The 23,439-nt window shown below is 36.3% G+C and overlaps 1 protein-coding gene across 1 annotated transcript in view; it reads left to right on the top strand.

Annotated features, from left to right (window-relative positions):
- Positions 1-23,439, top strand: part of syne1b (spectrin repeat containing, nuclear envelope 1b) — a 124,813-nt gene that overhangs the window by 12,312 nt on the left and 89,062 nt on the right. The window contains exons 4-23 of the mRNA XM_079632146.1: positions 5,914-6,009; positions 6,169-6,252; positions 9,608-9,700; positions 9,796-9,974; positions 10,133-10,329; positions 12,072-12,181; positions 13,740-13,847; positions 14,036-14,173; positions 15,651-15,815; positions 15,904-16,016; positions 17,029-17,197; positions 17,290-17,386; positions 18,904-19,106; positions 19,186-19,350; positions 19,553-19,705; positions 20,921-21,064; positions 21,147-21,314; positions 21,957-22,115; positions 22,336-22,500; positions 22,645-22,779. Coding sequence (XP_079488272.1) covers positions 5,914-6,009; positions 6,169-6,252; positions 9,608-9,700; positions 9,796-9,974; positions 10,133-10,329; positions 12,072-12,181; positions 13,740-13,847; positions 14,036-14,173; positions 15,651-15,815; positions 15,904-16,016; positions 17,029-17,197; positions 17,290-17,386; positions 18,904-19,106; positions 19,186-19,350; positions 19,553-19,705; positions 20,921-21,064; positions 21,147-21,314; positions 21,957-22,115; positions 22,336-22,500; positions 22,645-22,779 — 2,841 coding nt within the window. The remainder of the gene's footprint in view (positions 1-5,913; positions 6,010-6,168; positions 6,253-9,607; positions 9,701-9,795; positions 9,975-10,132; positions 10,330-12,071; positions 12,182-13,739; positions 13,848-14,035; positions 14,174-15,650; positions 15,816-15,903; positions 16,017-17,028; positions 17,198-17,289; positions 17,387-18,903; positions 19,107-19,185; positions 19,351-19,552; positions 19,706-20,920; positions 21,065-21,146; positions 21,315-21,956; positions 22,116-22,335; positions 22,501-22,644; positions 22,780-23,439) is intronic.

Below are 23,439 nucleotides of genomic sequence, written 5' to 3'. Positions count from 1 at the left end.
AGTACCGGGGCACTTTTTGTGACACATTTTTATCTATGATATTTCCCCATCAGATTGACAAAAAAAAAACTTAATTTTGAAAATTAGTTACACTACTGCAAAAGAGATCTCAATTCGAATCCAGCGCACTGTTTTCTGTGCGTACACACAGAGCCGAGAAGACCACGCGGACACTGAATTCTGGAGGCGTATCATTATATTGGATTCGTACATTAGCTCTTAAAGTGACAGCAGCCTAATATACCTGTGCTGTCTGCGTATATCTGTGTATGTCTGTGCATATCTCATGTTTTCCTAATGTCTTAAACATCCAACACGTGGATGGGATGGGAATATGCATGGAAATGATATGCAGATGACGTTATGCATAATAAAACTAGGCGTTGTAAGCTCCATAAATGGTTATTTCGGCGAGGAGACGGGGTGGAGATGCGTGTATGCACAATCTTCCACTGACTGGGTTTTCTAAAGGGAATTTTGCGCAGGTACTGGCTTACGCAGGGTTTTACACAAAATCTAGCTTTTGTGCGTACGCACACTTTTAGGATGAAATCTACGGAAAATTGTATACATGAAGCCCCTAGTGAAATTGTTTTCATGTTGCAATATATATCGCAGAAAAACAAAATATCACGTCAGTTGTTTTCCAATATCGTGCAGTCCTAATAGACAGTCACTAACTGTGTATTTACTACTTAGACAGCTGATGTTGATTTTACTCTGAGGGAACACACCAGCATCTTAAGCAGTGATGGCTGTGTTACCGTCCTCCTGTCTTCCTGACCCATCATCCTTGAACAGCGAATGGTCCATGTGATTAGTTTTGTAGCCTAATGTCATAATGACTCTAAAGGGCAAATGTCTGTGTAACCGAGTAAAGCTCAGATGATTAAAGGCTGTTTGTTGTCTGGACAGTAAACAGTGAGTGAGGGGGCGTAATGCTGTAATACTCTAATAAAAATCCTGAAGGGCGCTGTTTGTTGCGTGTGCTTTGAGGATGAATGCTGTGTTGTGATGGCGTCCCAACTGCCATCGCCAAGACGAGTGGGTGATCTTGTGTTAGTACGCTGAGCATTAAAGACTCTGAAAAACTGCTCTGAATTTATGAAATGCTGACATAGTTGATTATTATGCATATATGGAAGCCCATTTCCTCCACATAAAAAACATGCTTTGGTAAATCATAGTGATAGCAAAAAAAGTAATGCCTAGTTATGACATCCAAAAGATGAAATTGACATAATTATGTCACCTAAAACCTAAAAGTCAAAATTTTGATGTAAAAAGTAAGGCTGCACGATATAAAAAAACTCATAATTATAAGTCACAATTATATGACATATAATAATAAAAATGTTATGTTATTATTATGACTTTATCTGATTTAGCATATATTTATGATGGTCATATATATAAAATATATATTTTGACCTCAGGGACAAAAAAAAAAGGGGTGTAACGATACTTGCATGTCACGATTTGATACATATCACGATACTGAACTCACGATACAATATTATTGCGATACTCCAAGAAATACGATAAAAGGTTAAGAAAAATGTTGCTGTTATTATTTGTTTTGATATTACATTGTGGGTGTAAATGAATAGGCTTTGACTTGGTGACACCAGAATAAAAATATTCATGATTCTGAAAATACATAATTATTTTAGACGAATATGCTTGCACTCTGTCACTGACTAGACATATTTAAAATAACATAGGCCACTTTTTACTGGTAACATATGACATTTGGCATTATTATACACTATATTCAACATTATATATAGTAGTTTAATGTAGTACTGACACTAAAACTCTGAAAACTTGAATTTTCTTTTTTCTCACAGTAATTTTTCTATTCTATACACAATACATATTGTCACTATCCACGATACATATTTTTGCATTGCGATATTTTGTGACACGATATATTGTTACACCCCTACTAAAAATATATGAGCACTTTTAGGGAGGATGCAGGTCTTTTTGTTCGTTTGCTACTTTTTTGCTTATGCTACTTCCTCTGTTGCAAGTCAGATACTCTGTGTTGACATGTTGTGTCTCTTGTTAAAGTTTCGGCATGGGACAGAGACTTATGTCTCACAGGTGAAAGTGTTTTAACTGGACAGAGACATCAACAGTGTTAAATTCAACATTGTGGATATATTTTCCCTGAATGCAACTTGCGTTTTGTGGAAATGTGGACTGAATCTGTGCTTATAGAGACGAGTGTGTTTCTGGGAAGTCTTGGACACTGTAGGTATGTGCAGATGGTCGTCGAGAGGGGCTGGAACAATTCTCAGTGGGAAGAAGCATGCTTCGCTCCTGAGGTCTTTGCCCGTGCGCCCGGTGATTTCAGATGGTGTGATTAAGAATCAACAGAGCATTAGCAAGATCGTTTCAGAAACAAATCATTCAAGCCTTGGTCAGCGTTATATGGGTGCATTTTACATTTTGAGAAAGAGATTCATTTGAAAAAGTTGTTCATTTCTGATTTCATATACGTCTTTTTTTTATGTTAACATGAAATGCCTTTGATATACAATTTACTGCCATAATGTGAATTATTTTAGGGGCCATTTACATGACACCGTTTTCAATTAAAAAATGTTTTGCTGTCCATTAAAACGACAATGGTGTTTTGGTGGTTTGAAAATGCGCAATTTTGAAAACAGGGTTTAAAGGGCAAGTTTTTGGAAAGATACCGTTATCGTCTCAGTGTAAACTACAAATAAACACACATTTGTGAAAATTCACGTCATGGTCATGAAGCATATTACATGTTCAGTCTAGTAGTGTTACTTTACAAAGTGACATCGCTAACTACTGGCATGGCATGGCATGGCAGTATAATACATAATTTTTAGTTGTTATTACGGATCGGCGTGAACGAGGGTCATTTTGATAATTTTAGGATAATTTTGTCTGTACACAAAACTTTTCAAAAACGCAAAAGAAAGCTTGTACGCTTTTAGTAAAAAAAAATTGTCGTGCAATGTACCCTTAGAGAGAAACTGGATGTCTTTAGAGAATTGAAAGAAAAGTCATAGAAGTTGCTGCATTTTAATGAAATTGAAAGACAAACGTTTCTCTAGTTGACATAAATAAATTGGGTCAATTTTGATTTCATGTTGACTCAGGGATATTAAATTAAATTTTGATATCTCATAATAAATTAATATATTTTAATATATTGGGTAAACAATATGCTTTGATAAATATTGAGGATGACCATTTTACAGTTGAATTAATAATTTTTTTAATAATAAATTGTTTACTATACAAAATCAGAAAAACTTTTTTTTTATGTTCATCCCCTACTGACAAACATAACAAAACAGATTAATTGATAATTCATTTTTTTTTTTAAGGAGACATTACAAATTAAATGGATGATGATGTCAATAAAAAAGACACATGGAATAATTTTTTATGAGATACTTATACAATTTTTATTATGTCAATCTAAATAAAAAAATATGCATATACAAAACAAAAGACATAAGACTAGCTTTTATTTCAAAATGTCTTTAAAAAAAGTGTATTTGCTAATACAGCGAAGAGAAGTTAGAAAACCAGGGTTTGTACAGACAAAAAAAAAAAAGGCATTGAAAATATGTTACCATATTTGTGTTGATGTGGTAACGGATATGGCTTTAATTGCACATAAATGATGAGTAAGTGAAGTCACATGGTTTTGTATAATGACCCACTAAAAGCGGAGCTGTTGTGAGACGCTGTGAGTGTTGTTGCCCCTCCCTCTCGCCTCATTATGCGTGATTAGTTGCTTTGGTGACGTGGCACTTTGCAGCACACAAAGAGAGGATAATCTGACACAAATGGTGGGTTTAAGTATTCCAGTCAGTGCAGATTGCACTGAGGGGCCTTTTGTTCCACACAATCTGCTGCACAACAGTTCAAAGCACGGTTATGAAGAGCTTGAAGAATCCCAGTAATGTGTGCAGCGAGTGGGTCCACTGCAGTCCACGCTGTACAGAAAGCACACGCTCAGTGCATACTAACTGAGCTGCAGAATACACTCCGTAATGCTTCATGCCTGCAATACTTACAGATTCACATCGGTGTGCGCGTGCGCCGGGTCCGTCTGCTTGTTGGCTTGTCTGTCCAGCTATTTTCTTGTAGTGTTTTATTGAATATCTTTTATTTTGTTCAACAAAAATAAATCTAGATTTACATTTCTACATTTCCTTTATTTTCTCATTAGTCAGCATGACCAAAGCAAATGTGTTTTTGCACATTACTTTCGTGATGGAAAGTTTTGTCTATTTTTGTTTGACCTCTGACTTCTCTGTTATCTTTTCCTATTGTGTCCATTTCCTTTAATATTTTAAAGCAGATTTGCACTTTATGATTTTTGTACAGGAGCAGCTGACTAGGGATTTTCAATCTAAGCTCCTACCTCTCTGAATCATGTCTACTTCAGGATAGTGCTAGCCCTTACACACATGTTACAGTAGCAGTATGATGATGCGGTTATTAGAGAGTAGTAGTATAATACATTGGTACACTAAGTTTGGTATTGGTAAGATTTTTGTTAATGTTTTTGAAAGAAGCCTCTTCTGCTCACCTAGACTGCATTCATTTGAACAGAAATACAATAAATACAGCAATATTGTTAAATATCTGTACATTTGAGAGTAATTGTTTTCTATTTTAATATATTAAAATTTTAATTTAATCTCTTTGATGGCAAAGCTGAATTTCCAGCATCATTACTTCAGTCTTCAGTGTCACATGATCCTTCAGAATCATTCTAATATGATTAATATGCTGCTCAAGAAACATTTACTATTATTATTAATAACAGTATGAACAGTTGTGCTTCATATTTTTGTTGAATCTGTGATAAAAAAAAATTCCCCAGGATTCTTTGAGGAATAGAAAGTTCAAAATAACAGCATTAATATGAAATAGAAATCTTTAGTACCATTATAAATGTGTTTTTTTCTGTCACTTTTGATCAATTTAGTGTGTCTTTCCTGAATAAACATCAGTTTATTAAAAAAAATCTGTAACCCTTTATTTTACAGTTTCTTTGTTACACACGTTACATGTAGTTACTATTGTAATTACTATAAATTGTGCTTAATTACATACATCTAACCTAAACCACACCCTAATCCTGACCCTATACTAAGTACATGTAGTTAATTATTGTTACTCAGTACTTAAATGTATAATTACACTGTAATATGGACACCTTAAAATAAAGTGTGACCAAAAAATCTTACTGACACCAAATATTTAAAACGGTATGCATATGATACTGAAAAATAAGTTTGCATGTGCTTTTAAAATTAAGTTTGTTTGTGTGTGTGTGTGTGTGTGTTTAGTTTCATCTGCCCACACAGCTTGTAGTTTCAGTCTTTGTGCGTTCGGATGCATGACAAGTTTGGTTAAAGTGTGATGTGAGAGAGAAAAATAAAAGAGTGTGTTTCAGTATTCATGAAGAGATAAAGACCCCTCATAAACTGACACTTTACCAACTCTTGTTTGAACCGAACACTTCTTCAATTGATCTGAGCTGCTATCAACATTCGTTTTATACGTCTACACTAATAATTCATTCAATCGCATCTATTTTTATTCCTCCAAAGGAATGTTTTAGAGACATATCTGTGACAACTTGTTATACTTTGTGTATGCTGAGCTACTGTATGAAATAGTATCTTCTGTGCAATAAACTTGAACTCCTCTGGGAATGAAGAGGGACTGACCTAAAAGCATTCATATGTATTTATTCAGCAGATGATCTAAACCGACTTATAAAGTAGAAAAGAATAAAGTAGAATAAATTATAGCGAGAACACCATAGCACAATGGCATAAAGCGTCCCAACACATTTGTATTCAAGAGTTTTTTTCCCCTCTTCTTTTTGTCCTTTTCCAGCACAAACCTCCGTTTGAAGTCAACGACCTCTTCGAGGACATCAAGGATGGGGTGAAACTGCTGGCTCTGTTAGAGGTGCTGTCTGGACAGAGATTAGTAAGTGATGCTGTGATGCAATATCTGCAGATTATCTCTTTGTGAAACCTCTGCATTGAGCACAGGAGCAGTTGGCGTGCGTCAGCCTACAATGTCTGTTTAATGCCGAGATGATGGGCTCATTTCTGCTCCTGATAAACCTCTCTTATTTCCCTGCAGCCATGCGAACAGGGCCGACAAATCAAAAGGATCCACTGGGTGTCCAACATCGGCACAGCTCTTAAGTTCCTGGAGGGAAGGAAGGTAGGTGACCCTATGCACACTGGTGATCTCTTCGGTCTCATTTAACTGCTCATCTGTCTTCATTAAATGGTGATATTCTGTGTAACACTCCCAGTCGAGTCATTCCTGTTTTACAGCACCTTTCAAACTCTGTCTTTTAAAAATGAATTTGCTTGCGCGTTAATTTAAAGGTACACTGTGTAGTTTTTAGGCTTCCATGTCGTTCCGCCATTTTGAAAAACTATAATAGCAGAGAGGGACAAAAAGCACTAGCCTACCTACGCGTTTCCACAGCGCGTTTTCGTTCAGAGCCAGCGTCATGTGACTGAAACCAGTAGAAGCGGACAAGGGGATCAGTGAGAGGCGCTTGTCACTGTCCCGGCAAATTTGAAAGGCTGCACTGCACGGTACTTCATAATGCAGGATCATACTTATGCCGAGCCACAGGAGAAGTTTGTTCGTTGTGTGTCAAGTTGCAGTTTGTTTGAAATAACGAACCTCATCACCCGAAAGAAAACTCGATGAAGTGCTATTGGAAGACATGTTGTCATAGCTTCTTGGTACATAACGGCTACCGTAGTTGCAACACGCATTTGAAAAAGCGAGGCGCTAGAGAGCAATATTCGTTTGAATGCAAAATACAATTTCACCGCTAGATGGGAGAAATTCTTACACAGTGTACCTTTAAAGAAGTATTTCTATAAACGAATATACCAGAAATATGCTCTGGTCAAAATCAGACAAGGACAATAATTGAACAGGATGGTAATAAAGAGCTAAAGTTAGTCATTGCTGAGTGAGGAATTGACAGAATCTTTTGAAATGTTGATATCAAACTGATTTGTGTAATTTGATCAATCACGGTAAATGTTTTAAGCCCCTTTCACACATTGATAATGTTTGATTTTGGTTCAGGATGCAACATGTAATGTCTCCGCAGCGTCTTAAGTTCGCTTATGAACTGTGAAGTCACGCTTGTTCATTTTTTTTCTGATTCTTTCATAAATTAGCGCATCACGTACCGTTCCACTAAGCTGGCGAACAATCTCAGCTTCAGCGTCATCACTTCGACACACCCTTTATGGCATTAGTCCCTGATCCCGGTAATGTTACTAGGTACCCATGTTTGCGTTCACGCAGAAGGCACTCTAGCAATTTTATGACAATTTGCTGGGATCAACGCTCTGTGTGAAAGGGGTTTTAGTGTGACACAAACCAACTAACACCACAAAACATCTCAGAATCCATCAAATCCATTGACAATACTGCATTTTTGTGTTTTTGTTTGTTAATTCCATTTATTTAAGGCTTCTTTATGATAAAGGGATTTTTATAAAAGATATGATGTGGAAGAAAAATATATGAATTAAATTAGAATTGCCAATTAGAATAATATTTGGTATTTAATAGATATTTGAAATATTTCCCTTCTTAATGTTGGCAACAACCACTAAAAAAACAAAATAGTGAAATGATTTAGAGGAACACGCTGACTTTTTGGGACTTTAGCTTATTCACCGTATCCCCCAGAGTTAGATAAGTCCATACATACCCTTTTCATCTCCGTGCGTGCCGTGACTCTGTCTGACGCACCCACCGCTAGCCTAGCTTAGCACAAAGACTGAAGGTAAACGGCTTCAGCTAGCATACTGCTCCCAATAAGTGACAAAATAATGCCAACATTTTCCTATTTACATGTTGTGATTTGTATAGTCACAGCATGTACAAATAACAAGGTCACATGAGACACAGCCATCTTCTAACCGTATACATACTGGGAACTATATTCTCAGAAGGCGAAGCTACTTGGGCGAAGTGATTAGCGCAACACTAGCGGGCTTCTCAGGTGCTGCGAACAAATCACTCTGCAGAAGTAGCAGTGCTTCGCCTTCTGAGCTTCGCCTTACAAATCACAACATGTAAATAGAAAAATGTTGGCGTTATTTTGTCACTTATTGGGAGCAGTATGCTAGCTGGAGCCGTTAACCTCCAGTCTTTGTGCTAAGCTAGGCTAGCGGTGGGTGCGTCAGACAGAGTTACGGCACGCACGGAGATGAAAAGGGTATGTATGGACTTATCTAACTCTGGGGGATACAGTGAATAAGCTAAAGTCCAAAAAAGTCGGTGTGTTCCTTTAAAATGTAACCCTATTTTATAAGAAACTAATATGATTTTAATCTTTGATTTTTTTTGTTTCATATTTTATCCAATATACTGTAGCTACTGTTCAAACGTTTGGGGTCTGTAATATTGAATGTTTTTGCAAGAATACAGTAAGATTGTGAAATATTATTAGAATTTAAAATATAACTCTTTTCAATTTAAATATATTTAAAAAAGTAATTTATTCCTGTGATGCAAAGCTGAATTTTCAGCATCATCACTCCAGTCTTCAGTGTCACATGATCCTTCAGAAATCATTCTTATATGCTGATTTGCTGCTCAAGAAACATTTCTTATTGTTAGCAATGTTCTAAATAGTTCTGCTCTTTAATATTTTTGTGGAAACCGTAATATTTTTTTCTTCAGGATTCTTATTTGATGAATAAAAAGTTCAAAAGAACAGCATTTATTTGAAATAGAATTTAAATGTCTTTATTGTTAATTTTCATTGATTTATGCATGCTGTAGTATAAATAAAAAATCAAAAAATCTTACTGACCCCAAACTGTTGAATGGTGGTAGTGTTGAACTGCACAGTATGAACGATACAGCCTAATCCTCAGTCATATCTGATCATTGAATATGTCCACATGTCCCAGTCTGGTATTTGTCATCATAGTGTTTTCCTAACTGTGTCCTCTTTCTTACCATGTCTCGTCTCAGTCTGTGTACCGAGGGTCTCCGGTCAGTACTTCTCCTAGTCAGTTCTCAAACACCTGCTCTTGTTACGCACACCTGCATTTGTTGATGCGTACCGTATGCAGTGAGCAGCTTCATTATTTACCGATCTCTGCTGTAGGTGCTACTGGCTGAAAGAGCTGCAATTCTTTTTTAGAAAGCTTGTTTTTTTCTACAGCAAAAAATGTATCAAAAAACTTATGCTGTCCATGACTCGCTGAACATGAGCAAATTGCAGTTTTCTCTATTCACTCACATGTTCCTCATATTCCCTGTGCATTCACGTTGGCTTATTCCTCAAGAAGTGAATAAGTCTGGCTGCTTGATTTGATTTAAGTCAAAATCAAAATGGACCCTATTTACTTTTCTTAATGCACGTTCTTGGTTTTGTTCTGCACGATTCATCAGCGGGTAGTGCTGGTTTAGACTGGCTTGTTTGCCTGACCTCAGATCTGTGGATTATGTGTATATGTTGCATTGGTATGTTTAAATGATTTATTTAGAGCTTCTAACCTGATAAATACTTATTTTACAGATCAAACTAGTCAATATAAATGCCACTGACATCGCTGATGGACGCCCATCCATTGTCTTGGGGCTGATATGGACCATTATCCTCTATTTCCAGGTAATGTTTGGGAATTATGATGGTAGGATCTGGAAAATTGTCACGCGTCTATGTATATCTGTATTTTAAGGGTCTGTCTTCGCAAACTTTTGCAGATTGAGGAGTTGACCAGTAATCTTCAAGCCCTTCAGGCTTTATCCAGCAGTGCGTCTTCGGTGGACAGCATGGCCAGCTCAGAGACGGGCAGCCCACCCATGAAACGCAAGGGGGTCACCAAGTTTCAGGGCAACGCCAAAAGAACCATGCTCAGATGGGTCCAAAACACAGCGACCAAGTATGTCATTTTTGGTTAATTGTGAATTTGAATATTTCAGAATAAATACAAAGCAAACTGACCATCTGTAATAGATCTGTTAACCAACGAGAACGGTGTATAAAAATATGCCTAATTGTTAATAAGGCCCCTAATAAGTCGTTATTTCTTCTTGCAAGGCGTCTTGGGATTGAAGTTAAAGACTTCGGTCCTAGTTGGCGCAGTGGTGTGGCCTTCCATTCTGTTATTTATGCCATTCGACCAGAGCTTGTGGACATGGACGTCGTGAGAAAAAGAAATAATCGTGAGAATCTGGAAGAGGCGTTCAGTATTGCGGAGAACGAGCTGGGAATACCGCGTTTACTAGATCCTGAAGGTACTGATACAACTTATTTTCCTCCAAATTCTCTCCAATTTCTTTTCAGATAGACAATGTCCACCTACAAAATTGCACCATGGTTTTTGGACATGGAAAATACCATGTTTTTTAGATTTTGTAATTCAAGGCAATTCTTTAAATTACGTTGGAGTACAATGCAAATACCATGGTATATTAATATGGGAATCATTCATTACTATGATATATACAGGGTTATAATAGTTACAGAGTGTCTATTTACACTAAGTGCAAATAGCCCGCCTTGTTGGCAGAGGCTATTTACACTAACTCCGCCCACTGACGTCTGGATGGGCCAGACAAAATGACGGAAAACGCTGAATTGTCAACAGTAGCAATAGTGTAGGGGTAAAGCATGTGATTTCATAACAATAATAACGTAGATTCAGTCAATGATCTGTTGTGCTGTTGAAGAGCCACTTATTTGTTTTGAGTTTGATGTGAATAGACACTGCATAATTATACTGGGGATCCGTCATCATCAGGTCTTATTACAGACAGACGCTGCTATAGTTTCTTATATAGGTCATGCTGCTATTCAAGCATTACATCAGGCCTGATCAGATGCAGAATAGCATGACATCATGGCAGAATGCCTTTGAAGAGGCTATAAAAAGCCTCATTTGGCTCTTCAGGTCAATGGATCGTCTAATATGACATGAAGTCTATGGGACACCTGATGATTCACTTTGTGTGTTGAACCAGTGAGTTACCTTTATAATCAATGCAAAGATTAACCATGTTCTATATCAACGGTGCATTTTTTTCTGTAACTGTTACACAATGGCACAATAAAACATTGCTATTTTTAAGATTTTTTTCAAAAATATTTGTTGAATGTTTTTGTTAGTTTTGTTGAATGTTAGCTTGAGGAAAGCCTTTTCTGAAGGATTATAGCAGCTTAAAAAGTCTTATGCAGTTTGTAGTTTGAATACTTGAGCAGATTTGATGTTTGAACGTTCTTCCATTAAGCATTACTATGGTTTTCTGATTCTTGCAATAGTAACCCTCATTCTGGGCAGTTTCTATGGCATTGTAAGAGTTTTGAGAATTGATGGAGATGATTGAGAACTAATTTACTATTATTATTTTTACTATGACATTTTTTCTTTTGTCATACACTCAGCAAAAGTTGGGGATCGGTAAGATTTGTATCTTCTGCTCACCACGGCTACATTTATTTAAATTAAAAATACAGTAAAAACTGTAAAATTTTAAAATATTATTACAATTTAAAATACCAGTAACTGTTCAAATTTCAAAATGTTTTTGTTTCTGTGGCAATGCTGAATTTTCTTCAGTGTCACACATGATCCTTCAGAAATCATTCAAGCTGTCATGTATTTTTTTCAGAATTCTTTGATGAATACTGTATAAAGTTCAAAAGAACAGCATTTATTTGAAATATAAATCTTTTGTACCATTATAAATGTCTTTACTGTCACTTTTGACCAATTTAAAAAAATCCACCAATTTTATTTTTGTTTTGATATTTTCCTCAACTGATGTTCATTGGTTTGCACTTTTTGGTTTTGCTAAGCTTCAAATCCTGTAAGAAAGAATACCAATCTACAATACACATTTACATTTGAAGTGCCAGTAAAGCACAGTAAAACTAAAACTAGCATGCATATGGATAGATAATTAGCACAATGCTAATACCTCAAGCATTTCCCCTTGTGGGGTTCAAACCTCCAACTTTGCGTTTGTTTTTCTTGCAGATGTGGATGTGGACAAGCCTGATGAGAAATCCATAATGACATATGTAGCTCAGTTCCTGAAGCACTACCCAGATCCCCACCAGTCCGAGACAGATGGACAGCAAGAGGAGGTACGATTTAGTGCTTATGCACAAGCTAAAAATACACTAGCCGCTTGCTGTTGTTATTTAATGCAGTCACTGCTGTAGTGCTTGCTCATTAGTCACTAACCATTTACTGTAGTCAATCACAATGTGGAATCCATTCAAGGAGCCTTTGACTCTCGCATCACACCCATAATGCATTGCTCTGTGTGCTCACCCTGTCTCTCTGTCTGTGTCGCTCACCGTGCGCAATTGTAGCTGGTTCGTTCCATTCCTACATTCGCTCTCTCTATCCCAGCTCTACAGGTAAGAGCCAATTTCGTCTCACCTGCATGAGGTTCATTTAGTGTACGGGACATTCTCAAGAAATGATGCCATATGTGCTATAAAATGATAGGAAACGTAATTACAACCCTACCGCAAAGTTATTACATTTCAAGAGTTTAAATACTAATAATTTTAAGTAAATTGAGTTAAAAAAAATCACATTACAGTGTGCCTTCCCCAACATAAAAACAACATGAATTTCACAAGTGCAAAAACACATGGTCACACGTGAAATAGATACTATGCACAAGAGAAACATGTGGTTTTGGATCAGTTCCCCTGTGAAATCCACGTGATCACATGTGGGAAACATGGAACATTCATGTTTTTTATTCTGTAAGGGCTATAATTCGCACATTAAAAATTGCACACTAGGAATAAAATGAATAACTCATGATATGTCTCTCAAAACATGCTTTTTGCTAACACTCTTACATTTTTTTTAGTGTTAAATAATAAAAAGATCAGTGCACAAAAAAATCTAATAATGGCCTTTGCACCACATCTTTTGCTTTTAGTATTCTGGTGCTTTTTCTGTAAAATACTGAAATTTTTTATATATACATATATATATATTTATGTATAATCTTACATGAACCAGTATAATATATCACTGAACCGTTGACTTAAATGACCAAAGGAATTAAATGACCAAATAAGTTCAGTATCATGTTAATTACGGTATATGAGTAGTTTAACACACAAAATGGTGATTATCAGTTCAACACAGTATTAGTTCAAGAATCAAATAAAAATATCGGATTGATATCGGTATCGGCAAATAGCCAAAGCTGCGGCATCGGTATCGGAAGTGAAAAGTGGTATCGGGACATCCCTAGTAGTAAGAATTGGATAAACATATAACACACAAATGTCACTGTTTCCTGAGAGTGGCCTTTCTGCGGTGGATGGATGCTCTCTGCTTGTTTCCTCTCTTTCTCTGGCTTATATCTTGCTAACGTCTTGACTGTGTTGTGTTTGCATCTCTTGATGTGCCTTTGCTCTCCTGGACAGTATGATCCACAAGATATTGAGCTAATGCTTGAGGTATGTGATATTAATAAATAGGGTCATAATAGCTCTGTATTGTGTGTTACAAAATAATACAAAATAGTTGAAGATCTTCCCTCTTCTTTGGGATTGGACTCTCTCTTGTTTTTCACTGTTTCACACTGCTGTGTTACTTGCTGTGGGTCTCTTGCTGAATACCTGCTAAACGAGTGATAAATCGTTGTTTCTTTCTGTCTGATGTGCACAGAAAGAGGAACGCAAGGTGCTGAGGGAGGTGAAGATCTGGCTGGATCAGCTAGAGAGAGAGATTCTGCGTGCACAGGGATCTGAAGAGAGTCTCACTGACAAATATCAGGTAAAGCTGACAGTTTTGCTTCTATGATCTTCAGAAATAAACAGGCTGTTTTTGCTGCTTTTAGAACCTCTACATGTAAATAAGATCTAATATGATTGGCTTAACTCTTTGCATTTGAAATGAGTTGTGAGTTTGCTGTCCGTTCAGATGTATTTAGTGCCGCCCCATCCTTCTTGTTTTGACTGCAGGCTTTTAAGAGCTTCCGTGTGCAGTACGAGATGAGAAAGAAACAGATCGAGTCTCTCCTGCAGCCGGTAAACAGGGACGGCAAACTGTCAGTGGATCAGGCCGTGGTCAAACAGTCCTGGGATCATGTGTCTGTCAGGGTACGTGCTTTGCCAAGTGTAATTAAAGAGTTTGTTCACCCAAAAATGTACATTCTGTCATCATTTACTCAGCGTTTTTCAATGGAATGCAAAAGGAGATGTTTAGCTTTATGTTTATGCCACATGTTATACAATGAATTGGGACAGACACCGTGGGACACCAAAAATGACATAAAAGTAGTCCAAAGTTGTACAATTGCTTTGTGTGACAAACAGACTTTTTTGTCCGATTTTGAGAAAGCACTTACAGTATTCACTCGTATGGACTATTGTAACGCCCTGTTTTATGGAATTGAGGCGAGATTTCTAGCCCGTCTTCAGAAAGTCCAAAACGCTGTGGCTAGGATGATCAAGACTGCAAAAAAGTACGACTCTGTTACACCACTTTTAATTTCCTTGAAATGGCTGCCCGAATTATCTTTAAGATTAACATAATTAAAGATATCTACTTTCAAACTGAGGTTAAAATCTGTTTAACTGTGTGGGTAATCTTCATTGAAGGGGGTTTGATTGCAACTGTGTCTGTTTTACAGTATGTCTTGTTTTCTATTTATTTTCTATATATATATTTTTTTCTATATATATATCTTCTTTATGTATTGATGTCATTAGTGATTGTAAAGCACTTTGGGCAACCTGTGTTGTAATAAACTGTGCTATACAAGAATAAGAAAGAAAGAAAGAAAGAAAGAAAGAAAGAAAGAAAGAAAGAAAGAAAGAAAGAAAGAAAGAAAGAAAGAAAGAAAGAAAGAAAGACTGATTCTCTTAAAATTTCCCCACCACAGCAGCTCTTATAATCTCAGGTTTTGTTTATGATACTGAATGGCTTTGGTTGTTGCATGTGCCGTATAACTAATTTCATTATTCCAAGTTTAGAAAATGAACACACATCTCATCATCTGAAGATAAAAAATATCACAAGAATCACTTAAATATCACTACTAATCATATAAAATTACAATAAATATTTTAAAATGAACATATTTATAGTATTGGTAAATGTTATTTTCTTACATAAAATCATTTAACTGCATTATGGAGCAAAAAGAGTGTTTGTTAATATTTTTATAGAACTCAAATTTCTAAAGGCAAATGAATGCTTTAACTTAAGCTGGAGATTATAAATATTAGCTCTTTTTTATTTGTACATAAACTCTCTATGATTTTGATTATGTCTGAAAATAGTTTGTACTTAAATTCTGAACTGTTGCTGCTGTGAGAATAAATGAGTGTGCACGTCTAGTTGTCATTAGCTGTAATTAAGTGTGAATTGGAGCGTAGACCGTGGATGTGGGGTTCATTACTGAGGAAAGAGGACAGCCACACAGAGACCGTTTTGTTCAAAGGAACAGAGAAGTCCATAGAGTGGAAACAGAAATATGGCCAGACTCTTGACAGCTTGAAGGGTCCTCACAAACAGTGAGCGGCATTAAAAACAGATCTCTCCTTTTGATTGTTGCTATGCATTTTTGTGCAGCTCTTAGACTGGCACATCCATCTGGACAAGTCTTTGCCGGGCCCTCTGGGAGTGATCGGAGCCTGGCTGCATCGGGCAGAACTTTCCCTGAGAGAGGACGTACCGATCCAACAGGCCCATGAAGAGACAGCCAACATCATCCACAGAAAACTAGAACAGCACAAGGTAGGTGCAAGAACTTATTTTTATTTCTTGAGGGACTTGCTCTGGTCACTGTTCTCCTAAAATCAGAAGGGGTGTGTTTTCTGTATAGGAGGTGTTGAAGAATTTGGAGGGACACAGACAGACATTTCAACAGATTCACAGAGACCGATCAGTAAACGGCGTCCCGGTTCCACCAGAGCAGCTTCAGGACATGGCGGAAAGGTAAACTCTGATGAACTTAGGTTTCACTGTTTATAGGCAACATGAAACAGCATTTGCATTGCATTGAATGTCCATTATGTGATGTAGAGAGCTTTAGAGCTCAGACCTAGCAACCACCCAGAACAACATAGCAACTACCTAGAGCATCCCTAGCAACCAAATAGCAATGTTTTCACAACATTTAGAACATGTGGAACAACTCTGCAGCCACACAGCAACACCCTAGCAACCACATAGTACCCCTAGTAACCACATAGCAATGTGCTCATGACCACTCAGAACATGTGGAGCAACTCTGCAACCACATAGTACCACATAGCAATGTGCTCACGACCACTCAGAACATGTGGAGCAACTCTGCAGCCACATAGCAACGCCTTAGCAACCACATAGTACCACATAGCAATGTGCTCACAACCACTCAGAACATGTGGAACAACTCTGCAGTCACATAGAAGCACCCTAGCAACCACATAGTACCCCTAGTAACCACATAGCAATGTGCTCAACATGTGGAACAACTCTGCAACCATATGGCAATGACCTAGCAACCACCCAGGGCACCCCTAGCAATAACATAGCAATTTACTCACAACCACACAGAACACCACTCAGAACATCAGCCAGATAATCCCTAGCAACCACCCAGAGTACCTCTAGTAACCACATAGCAATGCCCTAGCAAGCACCCAAAGTCTATCTAGTAACCACATAGCAATGCCCTAGCAACCACCCAAAGTCTATCTGGTAACCACATAGCAATGCCCTAGCAACCACCCAAAACACTCTAGCAGCATGCCAGAGTTTTACAAAACGACACAAAACAAAATCTTTTCATAGCTGAAAAAATGTCATCACATTTTGACGACAACAAACTACAGAATAATGCACAATAAGACCAGCAACATTTAGTAATAAATTATATTTTTTTTGTTTCATGTTGACTTTAAATACTAAGGTCTTAAATATCATTGATTACTGCTATATTTACTGCCATTTTATGTTTTCACAGGTTGAATTTCGTTTCCACATCATCTCACGTCCATCTAATTAAATTTGAATTCTGGGAGATGAAGTATCGTCTCATGGCTTTTCTCATGCTGGCGGAGTCAAAGCTCAAATCCTGGATCATTAAATACGGCCGACGGGACTCAGTGGAGCTTCTTCTGCAAAATTATATTGTACGCCCTCCAGCTTACTTAATAAACTCTTTTAAATCTGCTTTATAAAAAAAGATTCAGCTCACATATCACATTCCCTCATTTACTCACAGGTGTTCATTGAAGGCCACAAGTTTTTTGAGCAATATGAAACCACGTTTCGGACCCTGAAACAAGCTGCAGACACCTACTTGAAATCTGGGGCTTCAGGTAAGAAGACGCATCTCACTGTCATCCATTTTCCCCTGAGGCTGGAGATTCATGCAGCTTTTTAATAATCATTCCCTGGCAGCGATCCTGAACTCTAGCAGCCAAAATGAGCCTCTTGCTTTGTGATCAGGCAGCCTCATTCTGTCAAGCATCCTTGAAACATCATTTCAGTGGCGAAACACGTGCTCTGGACTAATAATTATTTCTCACTCGAAATTACACTTGACTCTCATTTGTCACAAATGAATGTTCAGATCATATTTCACCCCAAAATAAAGAAGAAAATAGTTATATTTTGCATAATGAAAACAAAGCCTATTTTTAGACCAATTACAGTTTTTTTTTTTGCGTTGTCGCATTATTCTCAGCATAAGCATAAGTAACTTCTTTCAGAAACATAAAAAAAAAAATCTTACTGATCCCAAACTTTAGAACTTTATATGGTATGTGTGTGTATATATACAGTAGTGGCCAAAAGAGGATATTTGTTTTTAAGGATCCTACAAATTAAACCATCAAAATATGAGGGAAATATCTTATTTTAAATATTTTAAATAAGGGAAGAACAAAACACTAAACTTGGTTAAGGTATTTATCTGACTACATTATTTGGCAAAAAAAGGCAAAAATATAGCTACAGGTTTTTTTTTTTACAACTATATATATATATATATATACACATTTCTTTAAAATGTAACATTGTCATAATATATTAGTAATATTAGCAAAAATAATATTGATAGTAATATTATCATTACTGTAGTGCTATATATATATATATATATATATATATATATATATATATATATATATATATATATATATATATATATATATATATATATATATATATATATATATATATATATGAATATATGAAGAGCTCTTATATATATATTTTAAAACGTTTATGTTAGATGCGGTTAATCATGAATAATTGATTTGACTGCACTAATATACATTTAAAAACGTTTATGTTAGATGCGGTTGATCGCGATGAATCGATTAGACAGCACTAATATATATATATATATACACACACACACAAACTTTTATGTTAGATGCGATTAATTGGGATTAATTGATTTGACAGCACTAATATATATTTAAAAAACGTTTATGTTAGATGCGATTAATCACAATTCTATGTATATATCACATTACAGTAATGATATGATAATATTGCTATTAATATTATTTTTGTATTATGATAAAGTTAGCCAGAGTATTCTGTAACACAGTGACTGCTTAGATAATGTGATTGATCTAGACTGACTGTGCACAAGTGTTTAACCTCACATTACAGTGATTTCACTTCTAGTAACCGCTACTGGCAGTTCACTTGAATTAGCCGATGCTCTAATCCGCAACAGTGCACATCCTCTTGACTCTAGGGATTGATTTGCACTTCTTGTGTACCTCAAAAATCAGATTCAGAAATGCATTTGTTTTATACATGGAATACTTTATTATTACGGTAATTAAGTTTTTTCATTCATAATGTGATTTTCATTCAGCTGAAGATGTAGAAGGGGTGAATAAGTTTCTGAGCGATGCAACGGCGCAGTGGAAGAACCTGTCAGTGGAGGTGCGCAGCGTCCGAAGCATGCTGGAGGAAGTGATCTGCAACTGGGAGAAATACAGCAGCACAGTGGCCAGTCTGCAGGCCTGGCTGGAGGACGCCGAGAAGATGCTCAACCAGTCAGAGAGCGACAAACGGGTGTGTTGTCAACGCTTGTGACTTTCAGATGAAATGCAAACAGCTGTTGCGTGTTTAAACAGTGTGAATTCTTCTGTAGGAGTTTTTCCGCAATCTTCCACACTGGATTCAGCAACACATGGACATGAACGATGCTGGAAACTTCCTCATTGAGACATGCGATGAGACTGTGTCCCGGGAACTCAAACAGCAGCTGCTCCTTCTCAACGGCAGATGGAGAGAGCTGTTTGTCAAAGTCAAACATGTAAGACGAGTGGCATCACATTTAAGGATTTCTGATCATAATTGTATTATTATATGTTATTTATATTCTTCAAGCAATGGTTTCATGACAGTTTTCCTAACAGTCATCACTGACTGTCTGTTGCGTCTGCACCTTTTATGAAATAATGTAGATGTTCATGTTGGTGTAAACTTAATTCTGATAACATGTATATTTTCCTTAGTATGCAAGAGCAGATGAAGTGGACAAACTGAGGAAGGATTATGACGATGGGATTGACGCTTTAAAAGCGTTTATTGACTCGGCCAATGAGAGGATGAACACACCAGTTCAAGTTTCGTTTCTGAACATAAGGACACATCTACAAGACGTTGAGGTAATCAGAGTTCACAAAGGTTACTACCTGGCTCTCTGAAATACTTGATTCTAATTGGTCAATTACAGAATAAACCCCTTTAGAGTGATACAATTTCTTATTTTTTGTGAGATTTGACTTATATACAATACTGTTCAAAAGTTTGGGGTTGGTAAGATTTTTAAATGTTTTTTAAAGAAATCTCTTCTTCTCACCAAGGCTGCATTTATTTAATCAATAATACAGTAAAACAGTAATATTGTGAAAGATGGTTACAGTTTAAAATAACTGTTTTCTAGTTTAATATATTTTAAAATGAAATCTGTGATGGCAAAACTGAATTTTCAGCATCATTACTCCAGTCTTCAGAGTCACATGATCCTTCAGAAATCATTCTAATGTACTGATTGGCTGCTCAAGAAATATTATTATTATCAATGTTGAAAACAGTTGTGCTGTTTAATATCTTATTATTCTCTGATAAATAGAAAGTTCAAAAGATCAACAGTTATTTGGAATAGATTTTTTTTTGTAACAGTCTAAAATTAAAAAAAAATGTCATTTAATGCATCCTTGCTGAAATAGTTTGTTTTTAAATGTTACTGGCCCAAACTTTTGAATGTTATAATACATGAATAATGTTAGTGCACATAATACATGAATAATGTTAGTGCACATAATACATGACTAATGTTAGTGCACATAATACATGAATAATGTTAGTGCACATAATACATGAATAATGTTAGTGCACATAATACATGAATAATGTTAGTGCACATAATACATGAATAATGTTAGTGCACATAATACATGAATAATGTTAGTGCACATAATACATGAATAATGTTAGTGCACATAATACATGAATAATGTTAGTGCACATAATACATGAATAATGTTAGTGCACATAATACATGACTAATGTTAGTGCACATAATACATGACTAATGTTAGTGCACATAATACATGAATAATGTTAGTGCACATAATACATGAATAATGTTAGTGCACATAATACATGAATAATGTTAGTGCACATAATACATGAATAATGTTAGTGCACATAATACATGAATAATGTTAGTGCACATAATACATGAATAATGTTAGTGCACATAATACATGAATAATGTTAGTATGAATTGTATGCAGTTTATATCACAAAGATTAATGCTGTTTGCTGCCGTATCATTGGAGCTAGAGATTATATAAATATCAACTCATTTCTCGTAGGACATCAAGCACAAAGTGCCGTCCATGGAGGCGGCGTACAAGTCGGCCACGCGTAACGCGCAGCAGCTGACCAAAGACCTCACAGAGGAGGAGATCGCTCAGATGCTGGCCAACATGGCAAACATCAAGGATGAGCTCAGCAAGGTGCCTGCCCTGTATTTCCCCATGAACTCCACATTAAACCATAATCACACCGTCTCACATTATACCTCAATGTCTGGTTCAGATTAGAGAGAGAATTCTGCCCCTGCTGAGGGACTCCCAGGCCATGCTGCCTCCGTTAGAGGAGATGGAGAAACATATCACTGGGTTCTACCAGTCGCTGGAGAAGGCGAGCCGCATCACTTCCTCCCGGGACTCCGAGGCTCCAGGAGACTTCAAGCAGAAGTGTCAGGTGACTTAAGGCCTATGGGTTGCATGAGTCATTATACTGCTTGCACTACATTAAAGCCCTGTAATACTGTTTGCACCACCTTAAAGGCCTGTTTACATTTTTAAAAAATGAATTGCAAGATTTTAAGTAATATATCATTAAATACTGAAAAGTAGCAGTTATTATAGTTAACTAAAACTAAAACCATAAAAAAAAAACATTTTTGTTACTTGAAATAAGATCATCGTTAGCCGAAATAAAATAAAATAAAAACTTAAGTTTAGCTTGATGTACTAAAATAACTCAAAATAAAAATGAAATAAAAATGATTAAAAATGACAAACATATAAAAAAACAAAAACTAAATGAAATGACAAAACACAACTAAATTAATTTAAAATTAAAAAGGAAACAAATAACAATTTTAATATATTAATACAAACTAATAAAAATAACTCTGGTAAAAACTGTTTGTGTTATAAAAAATAAAATATTTTACCCAACATTGACTCTAGTCAAACTATTTATTTTTTGGATATTTTGTGCCTTTGTGTCCTTTAATTGCATCCAAATCGGTGTGGACGGACATTAAGATTTTTAAAGCACTTAATATATTAAAATAATTCTCTCTCTTTGTATTTTCTCCGTTTATACAATTATTAGGAGCTGGTGACCTATCAGCAGAGCTGTAAAAAGTGTCTGTCAGTGATTGATAAAAACCATCAGGTCATTCTGAAATCATTGGAAACCAGTAAGAACATAAAACACCTGGACACGTCACTGCTGGAGAGGAGAATCACAGAGCTTCAGGCCTCTTCACAGGTGGGAACTGCACCGATGGAAGAAGAACATCATGTCTTATGCACAAGAATGACTATTGATTTGGTAGCTTGGTAAATCAGAGCATAGTTAGAGATCTCTTTTATTCTGAACGAAAATCTAAGGATCAGGTGAATAAGGCAGAAGTCATCCATTTGAGAGAAACAAGTGATTATGATTCAATTGTGCCTACGTGTGTTTTTGTATGCTTTATCTCACAAAGGGCATGGTAAAAGAAACCACAGAATGGAAGCGACACGTGGAGGCGAACAGCAGCCTGATGAAGAGATTTGAGGAGTCTCGTGTGGAGCTGGAGAAGGTTCTGAAAATAGCTCGCAGCTCCATGACTGAGAGAGGAAACCCAGAGGACCTTCTGAAAAAGCACACTGTGAGAAATTAATCCCAGCAGTCTATTCTAGTGCTCGGCAAATAGGCCGAAAGCAGAGTTTGAACATAATTTGGTCTCTAGAAATGAGCAGAGAAATTTTAAAGCTGACATGATTTCATAATGCTTCTATTGAATGTCCTGCAGGAGTTCTTTGGGCAGCTGGATCAGAGATTCCTCAATGCGTTTCTTAAAGCCTGTGATGAACTCACAGATATTTTACCAGAGCAAGAACAACAGAGTCTACAGGAAACAGTCAGGAAACTGCACAAACAGTGGAAGGTTAGAGATCTATCTATCCATCTATCTATCCATCCATCTATCCATCTATCCATCTATCCATCCATCTATCTATCTATCTATCTATCCATCCATCCATCCATCCATCCATCCATCCATCCATCCATCCATCCATCCATCCATCCATCCATCCATCCATCCATCCATCCATCCATCCATCCATCTATATCTGTCTGTCTGTCTGTCTGTCTGTCTGTCTGTCTGTCTGTCTGTCTGTCTGTCTGTCTGTCTGTCTACTTATCATCTATACTGAATTGTTTTTATTAAATATATTTTATAAATGGAACAGTCATAGTTGCATAACAACATTTACATACAATAATACTATTAATAATAATTATAGCTGCAAGCATCAATAATAATTAATAAATTGTAATAAATAAACCTGACAACAATAAGAAGGCAATAGGTATTGGCATCATAATCTGATTCAAACTTTTTAAAAAGTTATATGTATATAAATAAAATATATGGTGCAATTATACTTCAAATAATGCACTATATTATGTTACTTTATCTGCAGGATTCATACATTAACATACATTAAAGTTATTTTCCGATTGGTGGCCTATATATTGATAATATGGTTGCTATTATTGGCTTTTCACACCTGAAGGGGTTAACCAATGGTCATATTTAACC

The sequence above is a fragment of the Phoxinus phoxinus genome (assembly GCF_949152265.1).
Source record: "Phoxinus phoxinus genome assembly, chromosome: 13".
Taxonomy (NCBI): domain Eukaryota; kingdom Metazoa; phylum Chordata; class Actinopteri; order Cypriniformes; family Leuciscidae; genus Phoxinus; species Phoxinus phoxinus.
The sequence above is the reverse complement of the archived record's forward strand: the minus strand, read 5'-3'. Positions and strand labels throughout refer to the sequence as shown.